The 25,768-nt window shown below is 40.7% G+C and overlaps 1 protein-coding gene across 4 annotated transcripts in view; it reads left to right on the forward strand.

Moving 5' to 3' along the window:
- Positions 1–25,768, forward strand: part of LOC149180092 (sterol 3-beta-glucosyltransferase UGT80B1-like) — a 392,913-nt gene that overhangs the window by 233,832 nt on the left and 133,313 nt on the right. For all 4 annotated transcript variants that reach the window (XM_089415891.1, XM_089415893.1, XM_089415892.1 and 1 more), the window contains one exon: positions 15,551–15,614. In XM_089415891.1, coding sequence (XP_089272017.1) covers positions 15,551–15,614 — 64 coding nt within the window. The remainder of the gene's footprint in view (positions 1–15,550; positions 15,615–25,768) is intronic.

The raw sequence follows: 25,768 nt of genomic DNA on the forward strand, positions 1-25,768 counted from the left end.
TTTTATAATATGCTTAAATGTTTTATGTTTTATAATATGCTTAAAAATTTGATGTATGTTTGTAATAGCTAGAATATAGATGATTGTTGTACATACTAGTAACTGCAATGGAATCATGGATGCCATATCTATCTTGATTTATGCAAAAATATGCATGTTTTCATGTCTTCTACAATTAATTTGGTGTTTGGGATGTTTGTTTTGAGTATAAATGCAAAAAGATATAAAATATATATATATATATATATATATATATATATATATATATATATATATATATATATATATAGATAGCAGACGCTTCCGCGGATGCTTCGCTTCTTAGATTTTTGGAAAATGACGCTTCGGCGTCCCCGCTTCCAAAAAACGCTTCTGCGTCGCTCCCGCTTCATGCAACATTGTCTTCAACCTTTCGGGGCGCTTTTCTTCCTCTGAATCCGGGATATTTGTGTAGATAGATAAACACTGAACAACAATTGATTCCACAGAAGTTTCCTTATCCTGGAAAATGCTTCTATTCCTTGCAATCCAAATGCCCCAGCATATAATGGGAGGCAGATTCCTTAACTTCCGAACTGAGTTTTGGTGCCACCACTTGTGCCAAACTTCGGCAATATGGTCCCCTTCCCAGGATATCGGCAAGTGAATATACTTTTCCACCTCCAACCATACTTTTTTGACTATAAGACAGCCAATGAACAGGTGCGCCATAGTCTCTGAGTCATTTTTGCATAATGGACATCTTCTCGACCCTTGTTTAAATCTGGCTTGCAGAATGTCCCATGTGGGGACTTTCCTTTTCAATATACACCAGAAAAACAATTTTGCTTTAGCAGGGCACTTTAACTTCCATATCGATTTCACCCACCAATGCGGGTCTTCCCAACCTTTTTTGGTCATGAGAAACTTATATCCAAATTTTGGGGAATAGTTACCAGAGTCAGCATAAGCCCATACCAGTTGATCTGGTTTGTCCTTGAGCCTTACATTTGATCTGGAAAGTTCTTGCATGTAGACCTCCCAATCATTCCACCAACGGGGGTGAAGATCCAATTCCTCTCCTGACTTCCAAGCTTGTCCCCATATGGTTGAGAATCCTATTTTCTCCACCTGATTTAAATACACTATTCCTTTGGAGGCAAGGTGTCTAATCAGGCCAGGGGGTATAACATAATTCTCGTTACAACCCACCCATGGGTCCCTTCCAATGCGAATGTTTTCACCGTTTCCAATCTGCCAGGACAATCCTTGTTCAATAAGTTTAAAGGCATCGATAGTCGCTTTCCATATTATCGACACATTCCCTCCTTTCTTTTCTGGATTTCTAATCCAATCTTCAAGAGGATTGGGATCAATGAATTTCCGCTTTACCACTTTTGTCCAAAGGTTTTCCAATTTGATGATTCTCCACCTTGATTTTGCTGCCAGAGAGGTTCCAAAGGCAGTAATATCTTTTATTCCCCATCCTCCCCATTCTTTTGGTCTTGCCACCTTTTCCCAGGCAATCCAGGGAAGCACAAACTCCTCCTTGGATCCTGCCCATAGAAATCTGCTGCATATTCTACTTATTTTTTCCAGGATTCCTTTGGGAACCCAGGTCAGCGCGACCCAAGGAGGACTGATTTAATTAAAGTTAACCTTCCTGCTTTGGATAGCCACCTAAAGCTCCAGTGTGAAATCCTGGCTTCAATCTTTGCTACTAACCAATTCCAGTCCTGCTTTTTATAATTATCTGGTTTCAGCCAGAACCCCAGATATTTGAAAGGGTCCCCAAACTTAGATACCTCTAAAGGAAGAACAACAGTAATTTGGCTTATCTCCTGTCTATTTAGGCCTTCCATTATGAGCTGTGATTTCCTGTAATTGACTTGCATCCCCTTTGCTTTCATGAACAGCTCAAGGATCTCCTTTATCTTTTTAAATTCTGTCAGGCTTCCATTACTGAAGAGTAATATATCGTCTACAAAAAGGAGATGTGTAATAAAAAGGTTGACAGCCACCTCCAGGCCTTTAATTATTCCTTCCCTTTTGGCTTTTAACATTAGCTGACTCAACCCTTCTGCAACCAGTGAAAAAAGTAAAGGGGACAATGGGCAGCCTTGCCTTAAGCCCCTTTGCCCTTTGAAGAACGAAGAGGCTGGCCCGTTTATAAGCACCGCAAATCTGACACTCGTGATACATCCCATAACCCAGTTGATAAAATCGATTTTGAACCCCAGGTGAGTTAGCAGCATCGGATATAGGTCTAGCTGATTCTGTCATATGCTTTTGATAGATCAATTTTCACCGCTGCTCCTTTCTTTTTCATCAGTTTCACACTATGAATTGTCTCCTGGGCCACTCCTATAGCTTCGTGTATTTGGCACCCATCTAGAAATCCAAACTGTTCGCTTGAGATGCATCTGGACATAATTGGTTTTAAGCGAGCAGCTATCGTTTTAGCTATGATTTTATAAACACTGTTGCATAGTGAAATGGGTCTGAAATCTTCAAATGACTCAGGGACTTCTTTTTTAGGAATAAGGGCTATAAATGTTGAGTTAAAAGGCGCATATATCATACCTTTCCTTCTGGACTCCTCAACCACATCAGTTAGTTCTGAGCCAGTCTGATCAAAAATCTGCTGAAAAAATTCTATAGGCCACCCGTCAGGCCCAGGACTTTTATCTTTTGCCATAGATTTTATTACATTCTCCACTTCTCCAGAAGTGACTTCCGCCAGTAAGCCTTCTGCTTCTTCCTCCTCCACATATCGAGGAAAACTTTGGGCTGTTCTAATAACCTCTGCTAATGTAGGCTCCCTCTGCTCAGAAAAAGGGTTTTGAAAGTGGTTCCTCCCCATGTTTGAGAGCGATTCAAAGGTATTTGCCTCTCTACCTTCTTTGTCTTTTAGTTTCCAGATAGTATTCATTATCCTCCTAAGTTTCACATAGTTGTGAAAAAATTTTGTATTTTCATCTCCAGCCAACAGCCAGATCGCCCTACTTTTCAACCTCCATTCTTCTTCTTTGTCCAAAAGAATTTGGCTTCTCTACTTTTCTAACAATAGAATCCTGTCCTTCGCTTCCTGAGATTCATATCCATTTGAGTCAGGTTTTTCTAGTTCCCCAAGCTCCATGTTGATACTGTTTAAGGCTTCGTTTTGCTTTTGCTTCCTTTTTTTAGCCCAGTCCATTGTGGCCTTCTTCATCCTTTTCAGATTTTCCATGAAAAGGAAACTCTTATCTTCCATTTCGTCCCTGCTTGGATTTTGCCAGGTTTCATTAAAGAGCTGTTTGAATGATTCCTCCTCCATCCAAGCAGCATTGAATTCAAAAGGTGCTGCTGGTTTAAAGGGGAGCTTGGATAGTTCAAGCAGGATAGTGAAATGATCCGAATTTCCTCCCTCTCATATCCACTGTCGGAACATCGGTATTCTGGAAGCAAGATCCTCACATAAAAGAAATCTGTCTAGTCTTTTAGCGACTCGGGCTTCACCTTTTCTACGGTTTCTCCATGTAGGCTTTAGCTTTGACAGATTTGCATCAATCAGTTTATGTGAGGTGAGGGCATTTTGAAAGAAATCCGATAAGGGGTCTTCTCTGGTTGAGGGGCCCCATGCTTCCGCGTTTCCAATGGAGAAATTTAGATCTCCTCCTACTACCAGATTTTGATCCCTCATCACAGATTTAGCCAGGAGGCTGTTCCAAAACGAGACCCTCTCCTGGCATGGCCCGTATATATTTAGGATAGACAAAGGGCCATCAAATTCAGGGGACAAAACTTCCATCCCCAAACCGTGATACATACCCCACGTATTTAACAGCTTCAATCTTCCTTCTCTGAATCCTATAGCCACACCTCCTGAGTGACCATTTGAGTCCAATGCTTGAAACTGCCACCCTGGGAACAAAGAGCATAAAGATGTCACTACTTCTGAACTCAATCCTAGAGTTTCTTGCAGCATGAGAAGATCAGGGTTGTATCGTTGCACCAACTCCTTCAAAGCCAGTTTTTTGGTTTTACTAGCTAAACCCCTACAATTCCATGAGAGACAGATCATTTTGGTATCTCCTCACAGGGTTTTGCCGCTCTAAGCACCCCAGGAATTGATAGCTATTTACCATCCTCCACATCATATTTTGCTTTTACTTGAGCTTTCGATAGAAAAGACTTCCGCCCCCTTGACTTCTTCCTAGAGGTCTGAGGAACCTCCATACCTATGCCTCCGATTGGTTCTCCGATCGCCGGTCTTTTGTCAAGGGAGCGCAGGTTGTAGTGACATTCAGGTTTGGGAACAGGGATTTTAATATTGCTTTTACTGATAGCTTTTGAGGTCCCTTCACAGTTCATATTGATTTTGGGGATAGAAGCAGTAATGATTTCAACCCCCTCTTGTTCTATAGATGCATGATTATGTAGATTTGAAATAAAGCATGCCTCTTTTACTTCGTTTGGAGAATGCAAAGAAGGTGAATAAAAGTCCAAATGCGTACCCATCGAGCCTTCATGAACTTCTCTTGATGCTTCCGGATCACCCTTGCTCGAATTGATAGGAGGACCTTCTTCAGCTCCCTGACTCATGGTCTGTACTTGCTCCGAAGCCCTCTGTTCCTCGATCCTTTCCACCTCCATGGCGTCCTCCACTTGAGTTGCTTCTGTCCTGGGGGTTATCTCTGCTCCTTTTGTTCGCATTTCTTCTTCATCTTTCCTGTGTTTCCTTCTGCGTCGAAAACCCAAGGGACAACCCCTTGCCAAGTGGCCATACTCATGGCAACTATGGCTCCTGAAAGGCAGGTGTTCGTAGTCCAACAACTGATCAAGGACGAGGTCTTTATAGTGAATTTTTTGTTTCGCGGAAGACGTTTCCCAGGATTGAGGCTTACTAGTATCCGAGCCATTGCTTTATTTCTTGTTTCAACGAAAGACATGTCTGCTTCCAGATAGGAGCCAATCGTATTGCCTATAGACCTGAACACTGATTTGACCCATAGAAAGGGCGGCAACCCAGGAGCGCGCACCCAAACCGGGAATGTGTCTACCTTCTCTCGCTGAGCGTTGAACAGAGGAGTTCATCGTCTAAATAGAACGGGCCGTTTCCCAAAAGCCCAATTCCTCGCCAGTGCCCAATCCACCATATCCTTCTTGTCAAATTGGATCATGAACCATCCTTTTGCTAACACCAAAACTTTGAAGGAATTCCCTGATTCCGCCTGCCATTGCTGATCTGCCGATTTCTTGATGAATTGTGCCGAAAAATTCTTTCCTCTAGCTCATCCAACCAATGTATTTTTTGCCACCTCCATTGCTTCCTCGATTTGAACGTCCACTCCAAGGACCAGATTTGCTTTTGTGCTTTTCTTAATTAGTTTCTGTTTCTTTCTCTTTTCTCCAGTCTGCCTGTCGCCATGGGCCTCTTCTCTTCCTTTTCCATCAACCACCCCCTCTGTCTCTTCCGTTTGCTGCGCGGAATCCTTCTTTCCTACAAACTCAGATCCTGGGAGGATCTCAGTCTCACTGGCCCCCACTACCTTCCTGAGTCCTGCTCCTTCCTTTAACCCTTCCTCCTCTGGCTGCCTTACTGCAATGCTTCTCGATCCATCCTTTCTACGACCCTCCTTCGCTTTGCGACCCTTTGTGTCCGGAGTCACTTTAGGGTTTGCCCCGGCCCTTGTTAATGTAGATCTCGTTATGGTCTGCGGTCTACCTTCCTTATCCGGCCCTAGATCCGATTTAAGCCCGTTGATCGTGCTTCGCCAGAACCAATTTTAGTGCCCTGGCCAAAAACTACATCTTCCAGGCCTCCAGAGTGATATTGAGCATGAGCTAGGGCTGTTGAATTACTTACTTGAGATAATCTGAAATCTTCGGTTTGAGGGAGATCCTCCTTCTGTGATCTTGGTTCTTGGGGGTTGAGATAGGCCTGATCCTCCTGGATTCTCTGCGTTACGAGCCCCAACCTTCCTTTCGAGCCATCGAGCGAGGTAATATTGTTCCACGATTCATTCAGTTCTGGGTTCTCCTTCAATGTCTCGTGAAAACTGCTTGCTCCAAAGAAATGTTCTAAGTTTTGCGCCGTTAAGTCCTTACCCCAAGCCGACAGAATATCTTCCGGTTCAGGGTCAAGCTCGACCGTTTCACAAGAGTTTACCATGATTAATCCGCCTGATTAATCGCTTAAGCTCACCAGCACAATCTACTTTGGTTTCAGATACATGGTAATGCCTCGGATTAGGCGGAGGTTGCGACAGCTATGTCGCCGGGTGACAATTCCAGGTGGTTTCCTGAAGCCAAGGTCGCGTTGTCTCCAGCTGTTTCCGATCTTCACCCGCTGTCCATCCTCGCGCCGTCCCAGACCTTCCGATTCTGCCAGGTGTCTTTTCCTGGCGCCTTGGATCGCCAGCCGCACTATCCACAGGCCTCCTTTGCATGCGACCGCTTCCCTTTTCGCTCCAATCCTTGCCGTCTAGCCTTAGGCCCTCGGCCCTTTCGGCCGCAGGCTTCGCTCCCGTGACCATGCCCTAACGCCTGCGGTCTTTCTCCCCATCAGAGCTTCAACCGAAAGGTAGACATATATATGTGTGTGTGAGAGAATTAATAAACAGTGCAACGAGCAATCTGAAGAAATTTTGAGTTAAAACATGGAGGAAACCCAAAATTTTTGCAATTGGAACATTACAATATGGCTTAAAAATTTGTATGTTTGTTTAAAATTTCTAGAATCTGGATTCTAGATGGTTATTGCTCATATTATTAATCATTAATGGACTATGGATTCCATTTCTACCTTCAATAATCTAAAATATGCATGTTTTCACATATTTTGCAACTATTTTGCATGTTTTCACATGTTTTTTTATTATTATTTAATATAAATGCAATATGATGCAAAAACACATACAAACACACACACACATAACAAACACTCCCCCAAAGGATTTTTTGGAAAATGACCCTCTTAACACTCCTCCCTAAAACTCTCTTGCTTCGTGCTGCGTTTATGGTAACTATTCTATGGATTAACTCTTTTATTTTTATTTTTTATTTAATATAAATGCAATATGATGCAGAAAGACATACAAACACACACATATAACAAACATTCCCGCGAAGGCTTTTTTGGAAAATAACACTCTTAACACTTCTCCTTAATACTTTCTTGCTTTGCTCTGTGTTTTTGGCAACTATGTTATGTATTACCTCTGTTTTTCTATTGAACCCAATTTTTGACCTCTATTTTGATGCTACTAATCTATCTCACTATTTCCAATAGCCCATTGTTTTTTACTCTTCCAAACACTTAAAAAATTTGTTACATATTGTGCCCAATATCGCAAGCCCACACTCCAAAAGATGTCCTCAAAAAATCCGGATGTTTTTTGAAATAGAATTTCTAAATAGCAAAATGTTTTCAAAAACTACACCTCTTCATTCACATTATAGATGTTCTCACTGCTTTTTTCTACAATCAGGACACTCAAAATTTGTTGTTTTCTTTTGAAAACTTTCGAAAATTTGATTTTTGGTGGTGCCTAGCTACATCATATGGAACTGGCCTTTCCCAGTTTGAAACCTCCAACTAGACTAGTATGGTGTGAAAAATCCTTGGATTGGTTGGTTTTGCTGGTTCCTGTTTGGTTTTGATAGCACTGCTTAAAGGTTGTAATTACTAATGCAAAGAAGAACAAGTGTTACCACCTTGGTTACATGATACCTTGAGCAATTGGACTAGTGGAAATTGATTCCATGGTTTTTGTAGACAACCTTACTAGGAGTAGAGTTCTTATTTTGGTGCATGTTTACCATGGGAATATTGGGCAGTTTGATCGTAGTTTTAAAAACCAGTCGGCATGAAGTGGAAATTGGTCAAACCGGCCGGTTCATTAGGAAACCAGGTTGAATCGGGAAAAAAACCTAGTTTAAGCGCTGACTTCACGCAAAAATTACAAAAACCGGACCAAAATGGTGGGTTTATGATGAAACTGGCCAATTTATGGTCAAATCGGTCAGTTCCATCATAAACTGGCCGGTTTATTGCCTAGCCAGCTACAGACGCCACAAAATGCAGTTTTGTGAGTGTTGACGATGTTTTGAGGGAAATTGGGGGTTATTTTCCTCCAAAAATAGCACCTCCAAGAAAGGCATGCCTACCCTCTCATTTGCCTGACACATCTCAACCCTAACAATGTTGGCAATTAATTTCATCCTTTTACGTAAATTTTTAACATTACCATGAAATGACTCAGGATGTTTGAGAGTGGTTTCAACCTCATTGGATTTCATATGGAGAAACTAGAATTTATCGCACATGCTAAATGTTAGGCCAGAAAATTAACAGAAACATAAAATATGCAAAGATGCACCTATCTACCATGAGAAATGTCATGTGACAGTAGTTCTAATGCGAAAATGAGCATGCACTGCATCCTACCCTAACATGCATATGACAAAGCTATTATTAAGTGTAATCATAAAGCTAGTGCAAACAACATATCATCAAGTCAATATAAATATGCTTGCCTATATGATTACTGATGTAGCAAATCCCAAGGCGAATGCAAACCCAAACACATGGAGGATGCTGTTGGCGGGAGGTGAGAAAATATGATGGCCACACATGGATGATTATGTGAAAAGAGGTAAGAAAATGATGTAATCTAGTCCACGAGATCTTCTCTTGCAACCAAAATGTACAGATGTCAACAACCAAGCTCATAAACTTTTGATGGATGGAAACCTATGTCATATCTATTACACCATTGTCCTTATTATTTATGTCATGGATTATGGCCTTCATCGGGTTATGATTAGTAGGAAAGGGAGACTGACGAGATGGAGAAACACAAGTAGGTTGCACATGATGATTACATTGGAGAGGGGAGACTATGGAGTTTTCAAAAACCTGAGGGTGCGTCCAAGGTGGAAACGTATAATCAATGAAGAGATTTTACTTGACACTATACTCGGGAGGGGGGAAGGGCTCATAGTTACTTGAGATCATATGACCAGGGGTGAGGGACTCACTTCATGAAGACTCAAGATGATGACCAATAGGAAAAAGGGAGAAAGAAGTATTGTATTCAACGGGTTTTGCTTTCCCAAAATCATAGTCTAAAAGCTTAAATGATTTGAACATAGAATCATACTCAGGAGAAGCGGGAGCCTTATCAATTTCCTTAATATCAAAGATTGGGTCTCTCCTAAAAGGAGAATTGATCACTTCCAACTGCCCCTCTTTATGCAAAGGAATATGAATATTCCCTTTCCCAAGGGTATCAATGGGTATGTCACCATAAATAGTGCCTGAGGGGAAGGAAAGACCAATCTCAGCCTCATCCTCCTTATCGATGTCGTAAATGGGAACACGATCAAATTGAGGACTAGTAATTTCCCATTTCTCCTTTTCAATTTGGAAATAATCTTCAATGTCATCTTCCAAATGGCTAATGGGATCATCTTTCTCAAGTTTTCAAAAGATAATTCATCGGGAGTAATATGCTTGAGAAAGGTAAGGTTGTTCTCAATTTCACTTTCCATAAACTCATCCTTCCTAGTACATGTGTCCTCAAAATCATCATTTTCATCATGTGGACCCAAGGAGGACTCGTCTTCTTGCTCATTACCTAGATTCTTAATGTCTTGATGATGCTTGATGAAGGCTTCCTCTTGGATGCTTAATGCAGGGTGTACTTGAAAATGTCTAAGAAAGCCATCAACGAACTCTTTAATAAATGAGATGCTCCTAGGCTCATGATCATGCAACCATGAGTTATGACCACGGAGAGATCCCATGAATAATAACATAAGGACATCTTGGTGAACAACCTTCTCTTTTGAAGGATGTGCATTAAATCTTTCTGCGTGGTCAATTGCGGATTCTAGCAATGTCCAAAGCAGGAAATTTATCAAATAAAGACAACCTATTTGAGGTATACATGGAAAATATGTAGGAGTCGCTAGGGTGAAATTAAAGATGCCTAGAAAAATGCTTGCTTCACCCTACAAGTATTGACCTTAAAGTTCAATGAAGAACTAGGGCTTCATTTCGCCAATAATGATATGTCAATATGTCGTACGGGGAAAACACACACGTTTTGTGTCCCCGACAATGACATCAAAATGTTACTACTCAAACTAGCAAGGGACCTAAAGGGGCAAATGTTGGACCAAGGGAAAGAAATGGAGACTTAACCTAATGTCACCTCAGCTAAGGCTCCCTACTATTTACGAACTTTCACCAATGGGAGGAGACCCAGATATAGAGTGACTCAAATAATCCCTTTCCAGAAGAGGTTGAAGGATAGAGCTTGCTTGCTTTCTAAGCAAGGTACAATGTCTTCTAGGAGAAGGATGAGAGGATTTGGGGGTTAGGTTTAGGGAATATGACTTGTGAAAGAGTTTCCCAATCCATAAAATCCTTATTGAAATTGGAATCCCGGATGGTTCTTGAAGAATTGTCTTTTCAAAGGAATGGGACCACACGGGACCAAATGGACCCAACCTAGGTTAGGAGGTAAGAGTTTAGCAACCAATGATTTTCTTAACCCAGACAAGGAGGAGGAAAGGATCAAAGAAATAATATTCACTTAAAGGTGTTGAATTGATCCTATGAGGCACTGGCCTTGGGGATACTAGGGAAAAGTTTGATCTTGGAGCTAGGGCTTGTATTTTCTCACAACTCCACCATTGGAATGGCTTCAAAATTGGAGGAGGCCTTGAGGAAACACCAACGTTGGAGAGGCTAAGAGATTGAACTTTTTGGAGGGCTATCTTGTCGGGAAAATGATGTCCTAGGTGACCCAACTTGGCTAGACCTAGGAAAAGGTGTAAAAGAGTTGATTTTAGGTGACCACCTATTAGTAGATCAGTGCCTTAGTCCTTCGAGAATGGAGTCTATGATAAATATGAGCGAGGACCTTTGGTTCTTACTCAAGGAGGCCTCAAGACTACTTTGCTAGCCTTCTAGGTCAAAGAGAAGCAATCTTGCAGCTTTTATACTTCAATGTGAAAAAGGTGACTGCGATGGCTTATCAAGATAATTTCGTTGATAAAATTACCATTAGGAGATTTCATTCACATTACATGGCCCATACATTGAGAGATGCTATATAGAGACAAAATTCCACAATTCAAGCAGTGATGCAAGCAACAATTAGCCCTAAAAATAGCAAAAATCCCAGTCCAATGTATATGACAAAATAGAACAAGAATAACATTAAAAGCATGTACTTACATGTAATAGAACATATCCAACCATCCACATTTTGACAATAGAGAAGCTCCAAGATAAGATAGACCAAATCCACACATCAAAATTCATCCATAAAGCTCCAATTCATCCTCCAAGAAAAAGTGCGAAATTCTTAAAAGAGAGAAGAGATACAATCCAAAGTGATGATGAGCAAATGAACTCATCTCACTTGTATTTATACACTAATGAGGAGTTCGAATTAGCCTCCTTGGCCTACTTAAGCCCCCAAAATAAAATAATGTTCTAATAATCTAACTTTTGGTGACAAGCCCACCAAACTAGCTCACAAATGAAAAAATATCTCTCTCAAGAGGTGAAATAATAATCTATGCATGTCGTAGGGCCCTTTAAGAGGCCTGATGAGGTCCATGGGTGCCATAATGAAGAGTAAGGCCCTCAAAAGTGATGAACAAGGGGTTGGCCCCTTGTTCTCCAAACAATAAACCGTTGGTGCTCCCAATGTGTGTGGTGGCACAATAATCACCTCATGGGTCTCCGAATGAGTCGAAGATGCATGTAGATTGTCTGCAAGGGCTCTGATGATGGTGTAGGGGATACCACATCATCCTACAAGTCCTAGGTCAGCTGTCAAGTGCATGGTACATCTGTGGGGCCGACTGGGCAAATGTGAACCCAGTGCACCTTCCTCATCCAATAGGAGTATCTCGAGCATCTCTGACCATCCTCAGGGATCCATGGAGCACCGTCTACTGCTGTGGAGGCCCATGGCTCTCAACACACACCCTACATGCCAATGTAGCCCTATGGAGGATTAGGATCCCGTATAGGGAGACCAAACCCAAGATGGAGATCATCTACAATCCTGCATAAGATCCAATACATCCCCTAGCCTTCCAGTACAACAAGTCATTAGGGAAATCGAGTAAATGAGCTTACCAACCATGGACCACAAGTGGGGACATCATAATGGCCCACCCTTTCATAATGGGCTTCGGGATGTGAACATGTCTCCTAAACTCCAAATGGGGTTAACCATGTATCATATTAGGTGGTTTCTACTTCTAAAGGGGATAATATGTTCCAGGTACATCCTTCAAAAGGTGGTGGCATGTGACAGAGAGGTGAATGAAGTAGGGGATGAGAAGGGGCATCCTTGGGCCACATGCTGGGGTACAAGGGTAGCCAATAAAAGGAAAGCCCACACTTGGGTTTATAATGTATGGGAGGAAGCAATCATGGTATATGAGGTGCCCCGACCTTGATTTTTCCACTCTTCTTTATATTCCTTTTTCCTTTTTATGATTTTCGTTGATTAACTACTCTGGGCTTAAGGGGTAAGAGCATGATGTATAAGATTTAGCAGTGAATACCTCCTTTTAAGGTAGGGCGGTTCATTGCCCACCAGGGGTTGGGACAATCATGGGTTCCTATATGATGGAGGCTGATAGAACCTGTAGGAACCAAGGTGATGGCCATGATGATAGGGTAGAGCTCATGTATTGGCTTTTGCCCACGTGATAAATGTGTTTGTCCCGACCATCTTTTGCATTTTGTGGTACATCTTCCTCTTGAATGTGGCCAAATAGTCTTTTATCTTTCTTTTTAGGTGCATCAACCTCCAGGGCATGATTCAAGGCCTGACCCAAGGTGTGGGCAAGGGGAAGGTGCGATCTAACCCTATGTGGAACCAGTGGAGGAATGTGGACCCAAGTGGGAGAAATGATGAATGGGGTAATAATGAGTGGAAAGGGGGTAATATAAACGAATAAGGGAGCGAGATCACGCGACCAAAATCGGGGTTTCCCGTGAAATACCATCCCTAAAGCCAAATGGTCAGTAAAAGAGATCCCGCCGGACTAGAATCCAAGGTTAATATCCAGAAGGGGTCTAGGAGACGAGAGCACAGACCTAACCCATTCTTTCCCCCGAATCCCCCCCATTAATCCATGTTCAGAAGTGTCCATGATAAGCAAACTAAAATACTTAATTACCAAATGACAAGGCATACCTTTATGTTCAGGAGACCCACCTTCAAACATACGATCATGGCAGATAGGTGAGGGACCACATGTCAGGCTCAAGTGGCAAAGAAATGGGACAATGAGCTAGCTGGTGGCTGCAAGGTGTTGCTGGCTGCCGACTGAGGACCACCTTGAAAAATCAATAAATTCTCCTTGGGATATCACCCACAAAATGATGGGTAACATGCCATTTTGTTGATTAGACCATGCGTACAGCTGCGTTGCTTCCTATGATTTAGATTTGGATTTTTAAGAAGCCAATAGACGTCCTTTGAAAAATAAATATCCAACATGGTCTCAAAGGGGCTCTTATCTAACCTGAAAACAACTTCCTCCAAGCTGGTATAATTCTTAAGAAACTAAGCAAGATGAATCTTCTTTCCTCGTTCACAAACACCTGAAAATTGTTGAAAAATCTAGGGCCGAATAGATTAAGGTTTTATAAACTTGATTTCTCTTTATCCTTGACACTTGTTTGTGATATTAGATTAGTGCATCATTATGATTCTGTTCTTCTATTTATCATCAAGACAAATGCCAATAAAAAGATCACAATGCAAACAATAGAGACACTAGAGATAGGCTCCAAGCCAGGGCAAAATTCCTTAACTGGGAAAACCCAGAGAACTCTCTTCTTATAGAATCAATTCAAGGAGACTTCCAAGACCATAGACTCAACAACAAACCACCAAGATCAGTCCAGCCACTTAACAATGGATCTCCTCTTCAAAATTGATTTATGTCGACATTTCTGCAACAATCAGACCTGTGGAAAACCTAGGTTTCCCAAAATCTCACATTTCTGAACTGAATCGGAGAGACACTTCAAAACAGGGATCTGCGCTTCCTTCTTGGATCTTCATCTTCTCTTGCTTCTAATTCTCTTCTAGGATCCTCGCACTTCTTTTTTTACCGCAAATCTATACATGAGATGCGTTGTTCACGTGTATGATAGAGGAGGTCGAAGTCCTCTAATATATAGCTTTTGCTGGGGCTACAAAGGCCTCTCTAGGGCACGTGACACGATCTTAAGCTGGCCGACCTGATCTTGGAGACAATCTAGACCATTCTAAATATTAACTAATATTTTATTTTCTTGTTATATGAGCCCCAATGGGTCTTTTACATCATGAATTGGACTTTGACTCAAGACTAAACCCCTAGAGCACTCAATGGGTGCTTTGACCTATTGACCATTGACCCAAGCATTCAAACCCATGCTTTAATAAGTGAATTTCTTTTACAATAAAAATTTCTTTTCTTAAGTACAATAATAATTACATTGTGTTATGAGACACAATTATGAAGACTGCAACTAGTTACATTTTTCAACTAAAACCTCTATGCCGAAAAGAATGCCTCCAAAATGGGCCTGCCTTTTGGGTGGTAACAGCAACATGTACGGAATTTATGCCCTATTACAGGTTAATTTTCTTTAACTAGAATTTTTTTTTGGAAAAAATTGCTTATAGGTACTGAGAGCTGCCCCTTTGGCTAAGCTCTCATGCTAATTAGCATTTCACATACATATTTGAGGCCCTATAAACATAGAAGTTCTAGGGTTAGGCCCATTTTGGATGGTATCATTAACAGCTACAAAATCAATGCCCTATTTTAGGGTAATTGTATTTAACTAGAAGTAGCATATTTTTCGAGTATACCGCTTACAGAAACTTACAGCCATCCCTTTGGCTAAGCTGCCATGTTAAGTAGCATTCCAATTTCCACATATATTGGAGGTCCTATAAACATACAAATTCTAGGGTTCTTGACATGCTTTTACTGAAGCAGTTAGGAAGAAATAGCCTTTAGAGCCAGATGTCAAGCAAGCTTCAGTAAGGATATCAAACTGTTGATTGCATATTTATTTTTTGAGATATCATTGAGGAAGGGGGGGGGTTAGAGAACAATCTTCTAAGGTCTATTATTGGTTTGTGGAATTTAGGAAGCCCTTTGATTATGTGCCTAGGCATAGAAGTGATTTTTCATGGCATGACGGCAATTTGTACTGTCAGAGTTGCATAGACAATTTAGTGATGATCTTTCATGACCTATAAATTGCATAGTTCTGTGTTTCTCAGATGTGCTTATGTGCTCTCTATGCCTTGGTGAAGTTCATAGTTGGATATGCTGTCATTTTCTTTGCTTGCCGTGTTCTTGTTTTCATTATTAACCTTAATGGAGTTGTACATCAGAGTCATTTATGCAACTTTTGCAGCTGTGACCACTGTTTTGGTTGATTTGATGAGTGATTAAACTTGTGTGGTTTTATGTTTGAAAGAATCTGTCTGCTCCTTGTGAAGAATATCTCTAATGAGTGATATTCTTGTGTTTGTAGGACATGTACATGTGGCAGAGTTTCTCCGCGTGCCTTTGCATATCTTCTTTACAATGCCTTGGACGTAAGTTCCTTGAACCTGGGTTATATTATGTGGTATTCATTACAGGTATAATAGTCCAGACTGAAACAAAAATAAGGCTTTAAAAAGATTACTGTTTCAATAGCTTTGTTTTGGTAGTTACTTTTTCCTATTAAACCAGTCTTACTGGAAATTGGACTAGGTTTGAGAAGTTTTAGAGAAAGACATCTAGACATTGGATATGATTATATTAGCAAGGTTAATCTACAGCAAAAGTACAAGACACTATTTTTATTCATATCTGATATGCTTCTTTCTTTCTGCTGTTGCAATTGAACACATGATAGACAATTACTGAATATATGAGGTTACTAGTAATCCTAGAGTGGCCCAAATGTGAATTACACGAAATAAGCCAAATGGAGCTTGGAAGCCAATGGTCTGCTAGAGTAAGGTTTGGTAATCCTTGCTACTACACTAAAATTCATAAATCTAGACTTTGAGAAATACCACTGCAAGTTTTCTTGTCAACCTTTTGTTCCCTCCTTGGTCCATCACTCCATGATTTTGTGCAATGCCCCTTAGCGAGGATTATCAAACCTTACTCTAGCAGACCATTGTCAATGTCCATCACCCCATGATTTTGAGCAATGTCCCTTAGCAATTGATCCTTGCATAATTGTAACTTTAGTTTGTCATATACATTGCTTTAGTATAGGTGATTGACATGGGCCATTTGTAGGGCTTCTTTTAGAAAATGGCACTTGAAGGGGGAAATCTATAGATGAAAAGGTCCTTGCCCCTTCATCACAAAACTAAATTTGAGGTAAGCTCTTGTGTTTGAAGCCTTCTCTTTTTCAGTTGGTTTCTCTTGGGCTTCGTTGCCATAGTCTTGTCCTATCATTCCCATATCCGTCCTTTTGATATTGGAGATGCTTCTATTCTTTGCTCTTTGTTACCTCCCAAACTTGCACTGAAAGTGGTAAAGTCCTAATACACAAAGTGTATCCCAAGGGAACTGGGGAAGGATGCCCATTGCTATCAAAATAGCTCTTCCCTTGACTTTATGTTGGCTCTCCTCCAACACATGGGGGAATTCCCTATGATAGGATTTCTAAAGCTCAATAATGGCATTGTAGACTAGTAAAATCAATGTTACCAGACTCGGAATCGGCAATAAATCGGCAAGGCAAAAGAGCGAAGAGTTTTAATCGGATCGGGAAAAAATCGGCAAAAAAATCGGTAAAAAATCACTGAATTCATTAAATAAAAACATACACATATATTGAATTAAAAAAAACATTTCTCATTAATATTCGGTAAAGGCATGTCCAAACAATGCATAATATCAATAGATGTCCAAAATATCATGAATGAATAAGTATCTCATATATGTTATGAGTCCAAAAATGATCGAAAGCACTGAGTCTTGACTCCTGAGTCCTAAGTTCTAACCAGTGACTACATAGTACATAGAACCACAACTTAGAAGCATATGCTTCTAAAAGTTTACAAAAAACTGCATACTAATCTGAAAAAAATCAGCAACTAAGAGTCTAAGACTCTTAAGAGTGAGAAATAGAAGTGATTCCTTCCACTCCTTTGCTTGCTTGACTCTTAAAGTTCTCCAAGTCATGAAGGATTAAAAGAGGAGGCTCCTCTAATTGGACCCAATTTGCCGCATTTGCAGTTTGCAAATCTATCTCTTCAAGGTCGATTGGTGAATGATCCATACATGTCATTATCATGAGACATTGAAATGTGAATTAAAGTTTCACTTTGAAGTTTGAAGTTTGAACTTTAAAGTACGAACTAGATTATGAAACCTTCAAATTCAAGCTCTCGAGTCTCACCTAGTATTTGTTTGTTGCGAAGTCGTAGATTGTAATGGACAAAAAGAAGGTCATTCAAGCGTTTTTGTGTCAATCGGTTGCGCTTCTTAGAATGTATTTTCTCAAACATGCTCCAGTTGTGTTCACAACCTGAAGTACCGCATGCTTGGTTTAAGATTCGAATGGCAAATCTCTTCAAATTTGGCGTATCACTACCAAAGTTTTGCCACCAAAGACCTAGCAAGTGGTAAGGGTTTGTGAGTAGAAGTACTAAATAGTAAAAACTTAAAAAGAAAAGAAAGTTTAATAAAAAATTTAACATACAAAATAAAGTTTAAACAAATTTAATGAATTGATGAAGCCTTCACGCTGGGTACCTGGCAACATCTTAGACCTTTCTCTTATAGCACTGGTATAGGCAAACAATTTAGATGGCCCCCTATAATCTTGTAGTTGGGAAAAGACACGACTTTGATGTTTTGGATCAGGGAAGCACCTTTCCATGCATGTCATAAGTCCTCTGACAACCTCCCCATCCTCATTAAATTTGCTCTTATCATAAAAATATTGTGGGTTTAAGAAGTACCCTGTAGCGTGTAAGGGGGAATGCAATTGCCTATCCCAACATGCATATATAATGTCCCAAAGAGGCATATACTTTGTCTCATCCCCATATCTTCTTTTGATGGCCTCCTTTGCGAGATCCATCGCCTCATAAATGTAACCCATAGTAGGTTTGTCACCATCAACCATCCTGAAAGTTCAAGCATTCAAATTTAAAGAAATATGAAACATTGTAAATAAAAAGAAGCTTGAAATGAAATTTAAAAAATGAAAAAGTTAAAAGACTTGAAGTACCTGAGAACTCTAACAAGGGACTTCGTCACAACAATAATCTTTTCAGCATCTTTCCAGAAACCATCATTAAACACAAGTGCAACAATTTCGATGCCTTCAAGGGTCTTGGAATGTTTAGATGCCATCCACTCAGGTCCCAAGAACATCCTCTTCAGATTTATCTTTTGCTCAACCACAGATTGCAAAAATATGAAATTTGTTGCAAATCTAGCCACTGCAGGTTGAACAATTTCTTTACCTTCAGTGTATTTTCTCATCGTGTTTAGGAGAATAGTGTGGTTGTATAGGTATTTGGTTATGGATTTTGCCTTCTCCACAACCTCATGTATCCAATGAAGCTTACCAATGTCCTCAAGCATTAAATCTATGCAATGGGCAGCACAAGAGGTCCAAAAAATAGTGGGGTGCCTAATCTCAAAAAGTCTACCAGCAGCCATATAATTAGCTGCATTATCGGTGACAATGTGTACAACATGTTCTTCTCCCACTTGAAAGACTTCCTCCATCATTTCACAGATAAGTTGGGCAGTCTTAACCTTGTCTGAAGCATCCACTGATTTGAGAAACATTGTCTCTGTGGGACAAGATACAAGGAAATTTATTAAAATTGTATTCCTCTGATCTGTCCATCCATCACTCATGATGGTGCACCCTGTTTGTACCCATGATGAACGAAACTCAGCTAGCACAAGCATGACATCTTCAACACTCTCTAACAACATATTTGTCTTAAGGCTCTCTGATGTAGGGGCTTTGAACCCTAGACCTGCAATAGCAATTGCATCAATCATAGCTTGCCAATAAGGACTTCTGGCACAGTGGAAAGGTATGTCAGAATAGTACCAAAAGTTAGCAATGGCCTTCCTTGCCTGACTATGGATATTTTTTTTCCAACCAGTGGCATCCAAGGTAGGTTGGGAACTGGGTTTTGTGCGGGGAGCAAAAAATGTGTTTATGTTTCCACCTCCAATGTTGAAGGAAGGACTCGTTTGGCCTTGAGTTTGACTTGGCCTTGGAGGCATGTGTGGGAAACTTGGGAACGACATTGAGGATTCAACAGAGTGAGGTGACAAGGGGCTAGTGGTAGAAAAACCATCAACTCCAAGAGTTCCTATTTCACGATTTTGCTTTGCTTTCTTGGCATTATGCTAACTCAACATATCAATGGCCACGGTTGTTTGGTGTTTGACATTATCGTCAACCTTGTTACAAAGACCTATATCATGGCCAAGTATTTGTGCAAGGTGGAACTTGAATCTATAAATGCCTCCACTACATTTCACTTTGCAAACTTTACAAAGGAGCCTGGGGTCTCCGGGAATCTTGTCACAATAAGCCCAAGCAAAGTCCTTATCCCTCGGCATTGTTGTTTTTTTGGACTTGTGTTTAATTTGTGGCTTCTGTTAAGATTTGGAGTCGTGGCTTCTATTTAATTTGTGGCTCTTGTGAAAGACAATAAAAAATCAAATTTAAAAATGATCCAAAAATTTAAAATATGCTAGAAATCTAAAAAATTAAATGAAGACAGATGTCAGTAAACATATATATTATAGAGACTATGTAAAAGTTGAGTGAGGATCACTGTTATGGAGCAGTATTCTAATGTACTAGGAGATAGATAGGTGTGAGGATCACTGTTATAAGTTATAACTTATGGATCAGTATTGGGGATCACTGTTATTCTAAAAAAATAGAAATGTTTCCTTTCAATAAAACTACGAAAACATATTGATTGATACATGAAATGCTTTATCTTCTTAGTATACTGAAAGCATTCCAAATATAACCACCAAGATTGGAGTCTTGGGAAGCCTATGCCCTCCTCCAAGGGCTTCTCTCTGTTACTTCTCTCAAACTGAATAGAATAAAAATTATGGGTGACTCTCATAATATAATTCGACATCTCCGTTTGGCCTCTTTCCCTTAGAATCTCAAATTAAAATCCATATTCAAGAGAATTTATTCACTACTAAATTGTCTAAGGGTTCACTTAGTGCATCACGATTCACGTGTGAAGAGATAATTGGGTTGTGGATCATCTTGTAAACAAAGGGATCAGTTTGGATAAGGCACCCTTATGCTTAATAATAGGGTGGGATATCGAGTCAGCATTATCACGCTTTCTGTAGAAAACTATCAAAAGCATCAGAGTTGTGAAAGTGTTGTGGAGTCGTGGATAATCATTACCTGAAGCTTCGGTGTGTCTGCCCTTCGCAGGAAATTAACGAGGTAAGGAAGAATTCCTGTTCTGATTACGACATCAATTGGAGGATTAATCTCTGCAATTCTCGTTTCGAATTCCCGTCGGCTTCTCTGCGAGTCTGCGGCGTCGTGGATGGTGGAATGGCTTTGTGGCGTCAATAGTGGAATGGCTCTGTGACGTCGAAGGTGGAATGGCTCTGCGGCGTTGACGGTGGAAAGGCAACAATCCGAAACCCGACAAACCCTCAAAATTGGCAAAATTGGGAAAATCGGAAAAATCGGCAGACTCGCGAGTCAAACTCGCATTGACCACGAGTCAAACTTGGTCAATGCGATTTGACTCGCAGAGTTTCGGATTAGATTGTTTCACGAGCAATAAGATTGGGAATCGTGAGTACTCGCCTATTTCTATTACACTGAGTAAAATATGGTGATGAGGAACTAGATGTTGATTTGGGGTAGCGTCGGATGTACTTTAGCCATGAAAATTGGTGGAGAGGTTGGGGCACATGAAGTCTCCAATACCCAGAAACTTGAAAGGGTTTGGGCAGATTCTAAACATATCAGGAGGTATTAAAATAATTAATATTTTTAATGGAGTCCCTAAGTCTAAACTTAGGGAAAATAAAATATTAATGTGTATTAATATGAATCTGTGTTAGAGTGGTCCAAAAGACATGGATCAAACCAAATCTAATCTTAGCCTTGATTAGGGACTTAATCTCGGCCGTTGAGATGTCAACAGGAAAAGTATAAGAGGAGGCTTGAGGTTCACTTGGAGAGTACACCAGAGTGATCAGTTATTCTATTCTCTAGAGCGGGGTTTGCTAAGAGAGATAGAATCAGTGATCGGGATAGCAATTGAGGGGCATTGAGTACAGAGGAACAGAGAAGGCAAATATTGTGCAATGATTGCCCTCCAAATCTGCCCTAAACACTGAGATGATGTCCCCTATGACTTTCCTCCCTTCTCACAACTGATCCCAGCTCCATAACTCTCTCCACCAACTCCTGAGTGAGCCCAGAAAGGCCCTTTGCGCAATCTACCAACGCTGTAAATCGATCTGCCCAAATGCAACAACCTCCTGCTCCCAAACTCCTTCCAAAGATTGATCCTCTGCTGTACTCCAACTCCCCAAACTTTCCGTGCAAGTGCTGCCCGGATGAACTCCTAATCACCTTTGCATGTTTCCCTTTTTGGGTGTTCCAGGAATACGCTCTTCTAGCTCAAAGGTTGAGTGGTATGGCCACGAATCTCCTCTAGTTCTCCTCAAGGTAGTGTGAAATGCCTTCCTAGGGTGGCACTCGAAGTTCCCCAAAGGAAAGGTTGAGTCTCCCGCCTGAGAAACTTGATGCTAAATAGCCAGTTAACTCGGCTAAGTAGCTCGAGCAAACACAAGTAAGTTTGATGTGCAAGAATGAATGCCTCAATTAAGGAGCTCTTCCTCCTTATATCTTCGTGGGCCTTCCTTCCCTCACGTGGGCCATGGCAAGTGCTGCTCGGATGAACTCTCAATCACTTCTTCGTGTTTCCCTTTCTACGTGTTCCAGGAATACGCTCCGCTGGCTCAAAGGCTGAGCGGTATGGCCACGAATCTCCTCCGGTTCCCTCAAGGTAGTGTGAAATGCCTTCCTAGGGTGGCACTCGAAGTCCCTTGAAGGAAGGTTTTAGACTTTAGTCTCTCTCCTGAGAAACTCGATGCTAAACAACCAATTAACTCAGCTAAGCAACTCGAGCAAACACAGGTAAGTTCAATGTGCAAGAATGAATGCCTCAATTGAGGAGCTCTTCCTCCTTATATCTTCGTGGGCCTTCCTTCCCTCATGTGGGCCCCTCTCCAAGTCATTTGATTCCCCTCCAAGGCAATTCGAATTGCCCAAGTGCCCAAGTGCGTTTTTCCACGTGGGTGGCCCCCACCTTCCACTAGCAATCTAATTCAGCCTTCCTTTCTCCTAAGTTCCTAAGTCAAAATTGCTGGGTTCTTTTACTTATCAAAATTTATGCAAAATTGTGGAGAGACCAAAACCTGTTACAAATTTATTTGGGAAGGGACATGACACTCGCCCAAGGAACCTTAATTAGAGGTTGTTTGAACAAATTAAAATGTTAAAAGAGGAGAAGCTAGGGAATCTAAATTCTAAAACCAAAAGCAAATAGACAAAAATTGGTTGACAAAAACTGAGGAAGGGATTTCTTGCTTAAGAGATCATAATTAAAGATTACTTACACAAATAAAAAAGCTGAAGAATGTAAAAGGTCTCCACAAGAAAAGTTAGAATAACTTGTCAACATGGAAGCATTTTTAATTAAGGCACAATGACCAATCATATTGAACTAAAGAAGTCCAGTTTGTGGAGGAAGGAACCAATATTGATCCAATTGATATCACAACTTAGACAGTTGCAAATCCAGTGGAAGTAAGGATATCTTTAGATGCCAAAGTTCAAATGATAGAAAATGCAAGCATGCTTAATAATAAAAATTCAATATTCATAGAAGGAGCACAAATGTATGTACTATGAAGTAGACATAATGCCAAAAGTGAATAAGGGAGAAGCAACAAGTATGACAAGGAAAAATCATGCTACAACGGGACCATATCAATGTCCAAATCTAATGTTGCACGAAGTGGTGACATTTTTTGGAAGCAAAGCGTCGGAAGTGTGATTTCCCAAAAATGTTTAGAAGCGTCTATTATATATATACATATTATTTTACATGTATATTAAAAACATCTAGAGTAACAAATTAGTTGCAAAAGATATGAAAACATGCATATTTGTACATAAATCAAGATAGATATGGCATCCATAGAACATTAATGACTAATTATTCGAGCATCAAGCATCTATATTCTAGCAATTACAAACAAACATCAATTTTTTAAGCATATCATAGATAGTAGAAGGCTGGAAGTATCAAAATTTTGAGCATATAATAAAAAGTAGACCATTATAAGGTAAAACATTCAAATAACTTATCTAGCAAGTTAGTAACTATCAAAATGACCAAATAGTGATGTTTACAAAATAGGCCACTTGGCCACTATTACCCACCATTTTGTGAGTGATATCCCTAGGAGAATATTTTTCTCCAAGATGGTCCTCAGCAGGTAGCCAAGAGCCCCTTGCAGCCACCAACTAGCTCATTGTGCCATTTCTCTACCACCTGAGCCAGCCATGTGGTCCCTTACCCATTTGTCATGATTGTATATTTGAAGGTGGGTCTTCCGAACCTAAAGGTATGACTTGCCATGTGGTAATTGAGTATTGTAGTTTGCTTATCATGGACACCTTTGGGGATGGATTAATGGGGGGATTCGATGGAAAGAGTAGGTTAGGTCTATGCTTTTGTCCCCTAGACCTCTTTTGGATGTTAACCTTGGACCCTAGTCCCGTGGGATCTCTTTTACTGACCTTTGGGGTTTTAGAGATGGTAATATAGGGGAAACCTTGATTTTGGTTGTGTAGTCCCGCTCCCTCATCCACATATATCACTTCCCTCCCACTCATTACAAACCCATTAATCATTTCCACCTAGGTCCACATTCCTCCATTGGGTCCACATAGGTTTAGCTTGCCCCTTCCCCTTGCGCACACCTTGTGTTGGGCTTGTAATGATGCCCTAGAGGTTGATGCAACTGAAATAAAAGGTAAAAGCATAATTGGCCACATTCAACAGGAAGATGTACCACAAAATGCAAAAGAAGGTTAGGACAAACATATTTAGCACGTGGGCAAAAACCAATACATGAGCTCTACCCCATCATCATGGCCATAACCTTGGTTCCTACAAGCCCTAGATGAGCCTCCTTTATTATTTAGGAACCCATGATTGTCCCAAACCCTAGTGGGTAATGAACCACCCTACCTTAAAGGGGGTATCCACTACTATAGCTCACACATCATGCTCTTATCCCTTGAGCCCCAAGTAGTCAATTAAAGAAAAATCATAAAAGACAAAAGGCATACAAAGAAGGGTGGAAAAATCAAGGCCGATGCACCTCATGTACCATGATTTCTCCCTCCTATACATTATATACCCAAGTGTGGGCTTCCCTTGTATTAGCTACCCTTGTACCCTAGCATGTGACCTAGGGTTTCCCCTTTAATTCCCTACTCTATTCATCTCTTTATCACATGCCACCACCCTTTAAAGGATGTAGCTTGGACATACTATCCCCTTTAGAAGTAGAAACCGCCTAATAGGATACTTGGTTAACCCCATTTGGAGCTTGGAGACATTAACACATGCCAATGCCCACTATGGAAGGGCATGCCATTATGAAGTCCCCACCCGCTGTTGATGGTTTGTAAGCTTTTTTAATCAATTTCTTTGATGACTTATTGTATTGGAAGGCGAGGGGACACATTGGATCTTATGCAAGATTGCAGGTGGTTTCCATTTTGGGTTTGGTCTCCATATACGGGGTCCTAACCCTCCAAAGGGCTGCATTGGCACATGTAGGGTGTTTGTTGAGAGCCATGGGCCTCCACAGTAGTAGACAACACTCCATGGATCCCTAGATATGTTCAGAGATTGCTTGAGATTCACCTATTGGACAAAGAAGATGCACTTGATTCACCTTTGCCCAACTAACCCCATAGTTGTACCATGCACTTGGGAGATGGCCGAGGACTTGGATGCTGATATGACATCACTTACACCATCATCTGAGCCCTTACAGATGGTCTACATGCATCTTCGAGTTACTTGGAGACCTGTGAGGTCACTTGTGTGCCCTCACACCCATTGGGAGCACCACAAGTTTATTATGTGGAGAACAAGGGGCCAACCCCTTGTCCATTAATTTGGGAGTCCTATTCATCATTATGGCACTATGGACTTCATCATGCTTCCTAGAGAGCCCAACGTCATGTATTATTGATCACTCAACCTCTTGAGAGGCTTGTTATTTTTTTTATGAGCTAGTTTGGTGGGCTTGTCACCAAAAGTTAGTTATTTGCACATTATTTTTATTTTAGGGGCTAATGTAGGCTCAAGTAGCTAAATCAAACTCCTTAGAGGTGTATAAATACAAATGATGAGAGTTCATTTCTCATCATCACTTGGTTTGGACTTGTATCTCTCTTGAGATTTTTGCTATTCCTTCTTGGTGGACGAAATTTTGGGAGCATGGATGAATTTTGATGTATGGATTGTCTTTTATTATCCGAAGCTTCTTGATTGGCAAGTTTATTGGTGGGTGGATATATTCTCTTACACGCAAGTACAAATTTGATGCTATTTATTCTTTTACTTTGTCACATACATTGATGATGAGATTTTCGTTGTACTAGGGC

The sequence above is a fragment of the Pinus tabuliformis genome, chromosome 3_2 (assembly GCF_031772625.1).
Source record: "Pinus tabuliformis cultivar Carrire ecotype Pingquan chromosome 3_2, CPIR1, whole genome shotgun sequence".
Lineage (NCBI taxonomy): Eukaryota > Viridiplantae > Streptophyta > Pinopsida > Pinales > Pinaceae > Pinus > Pinus tabuliformis.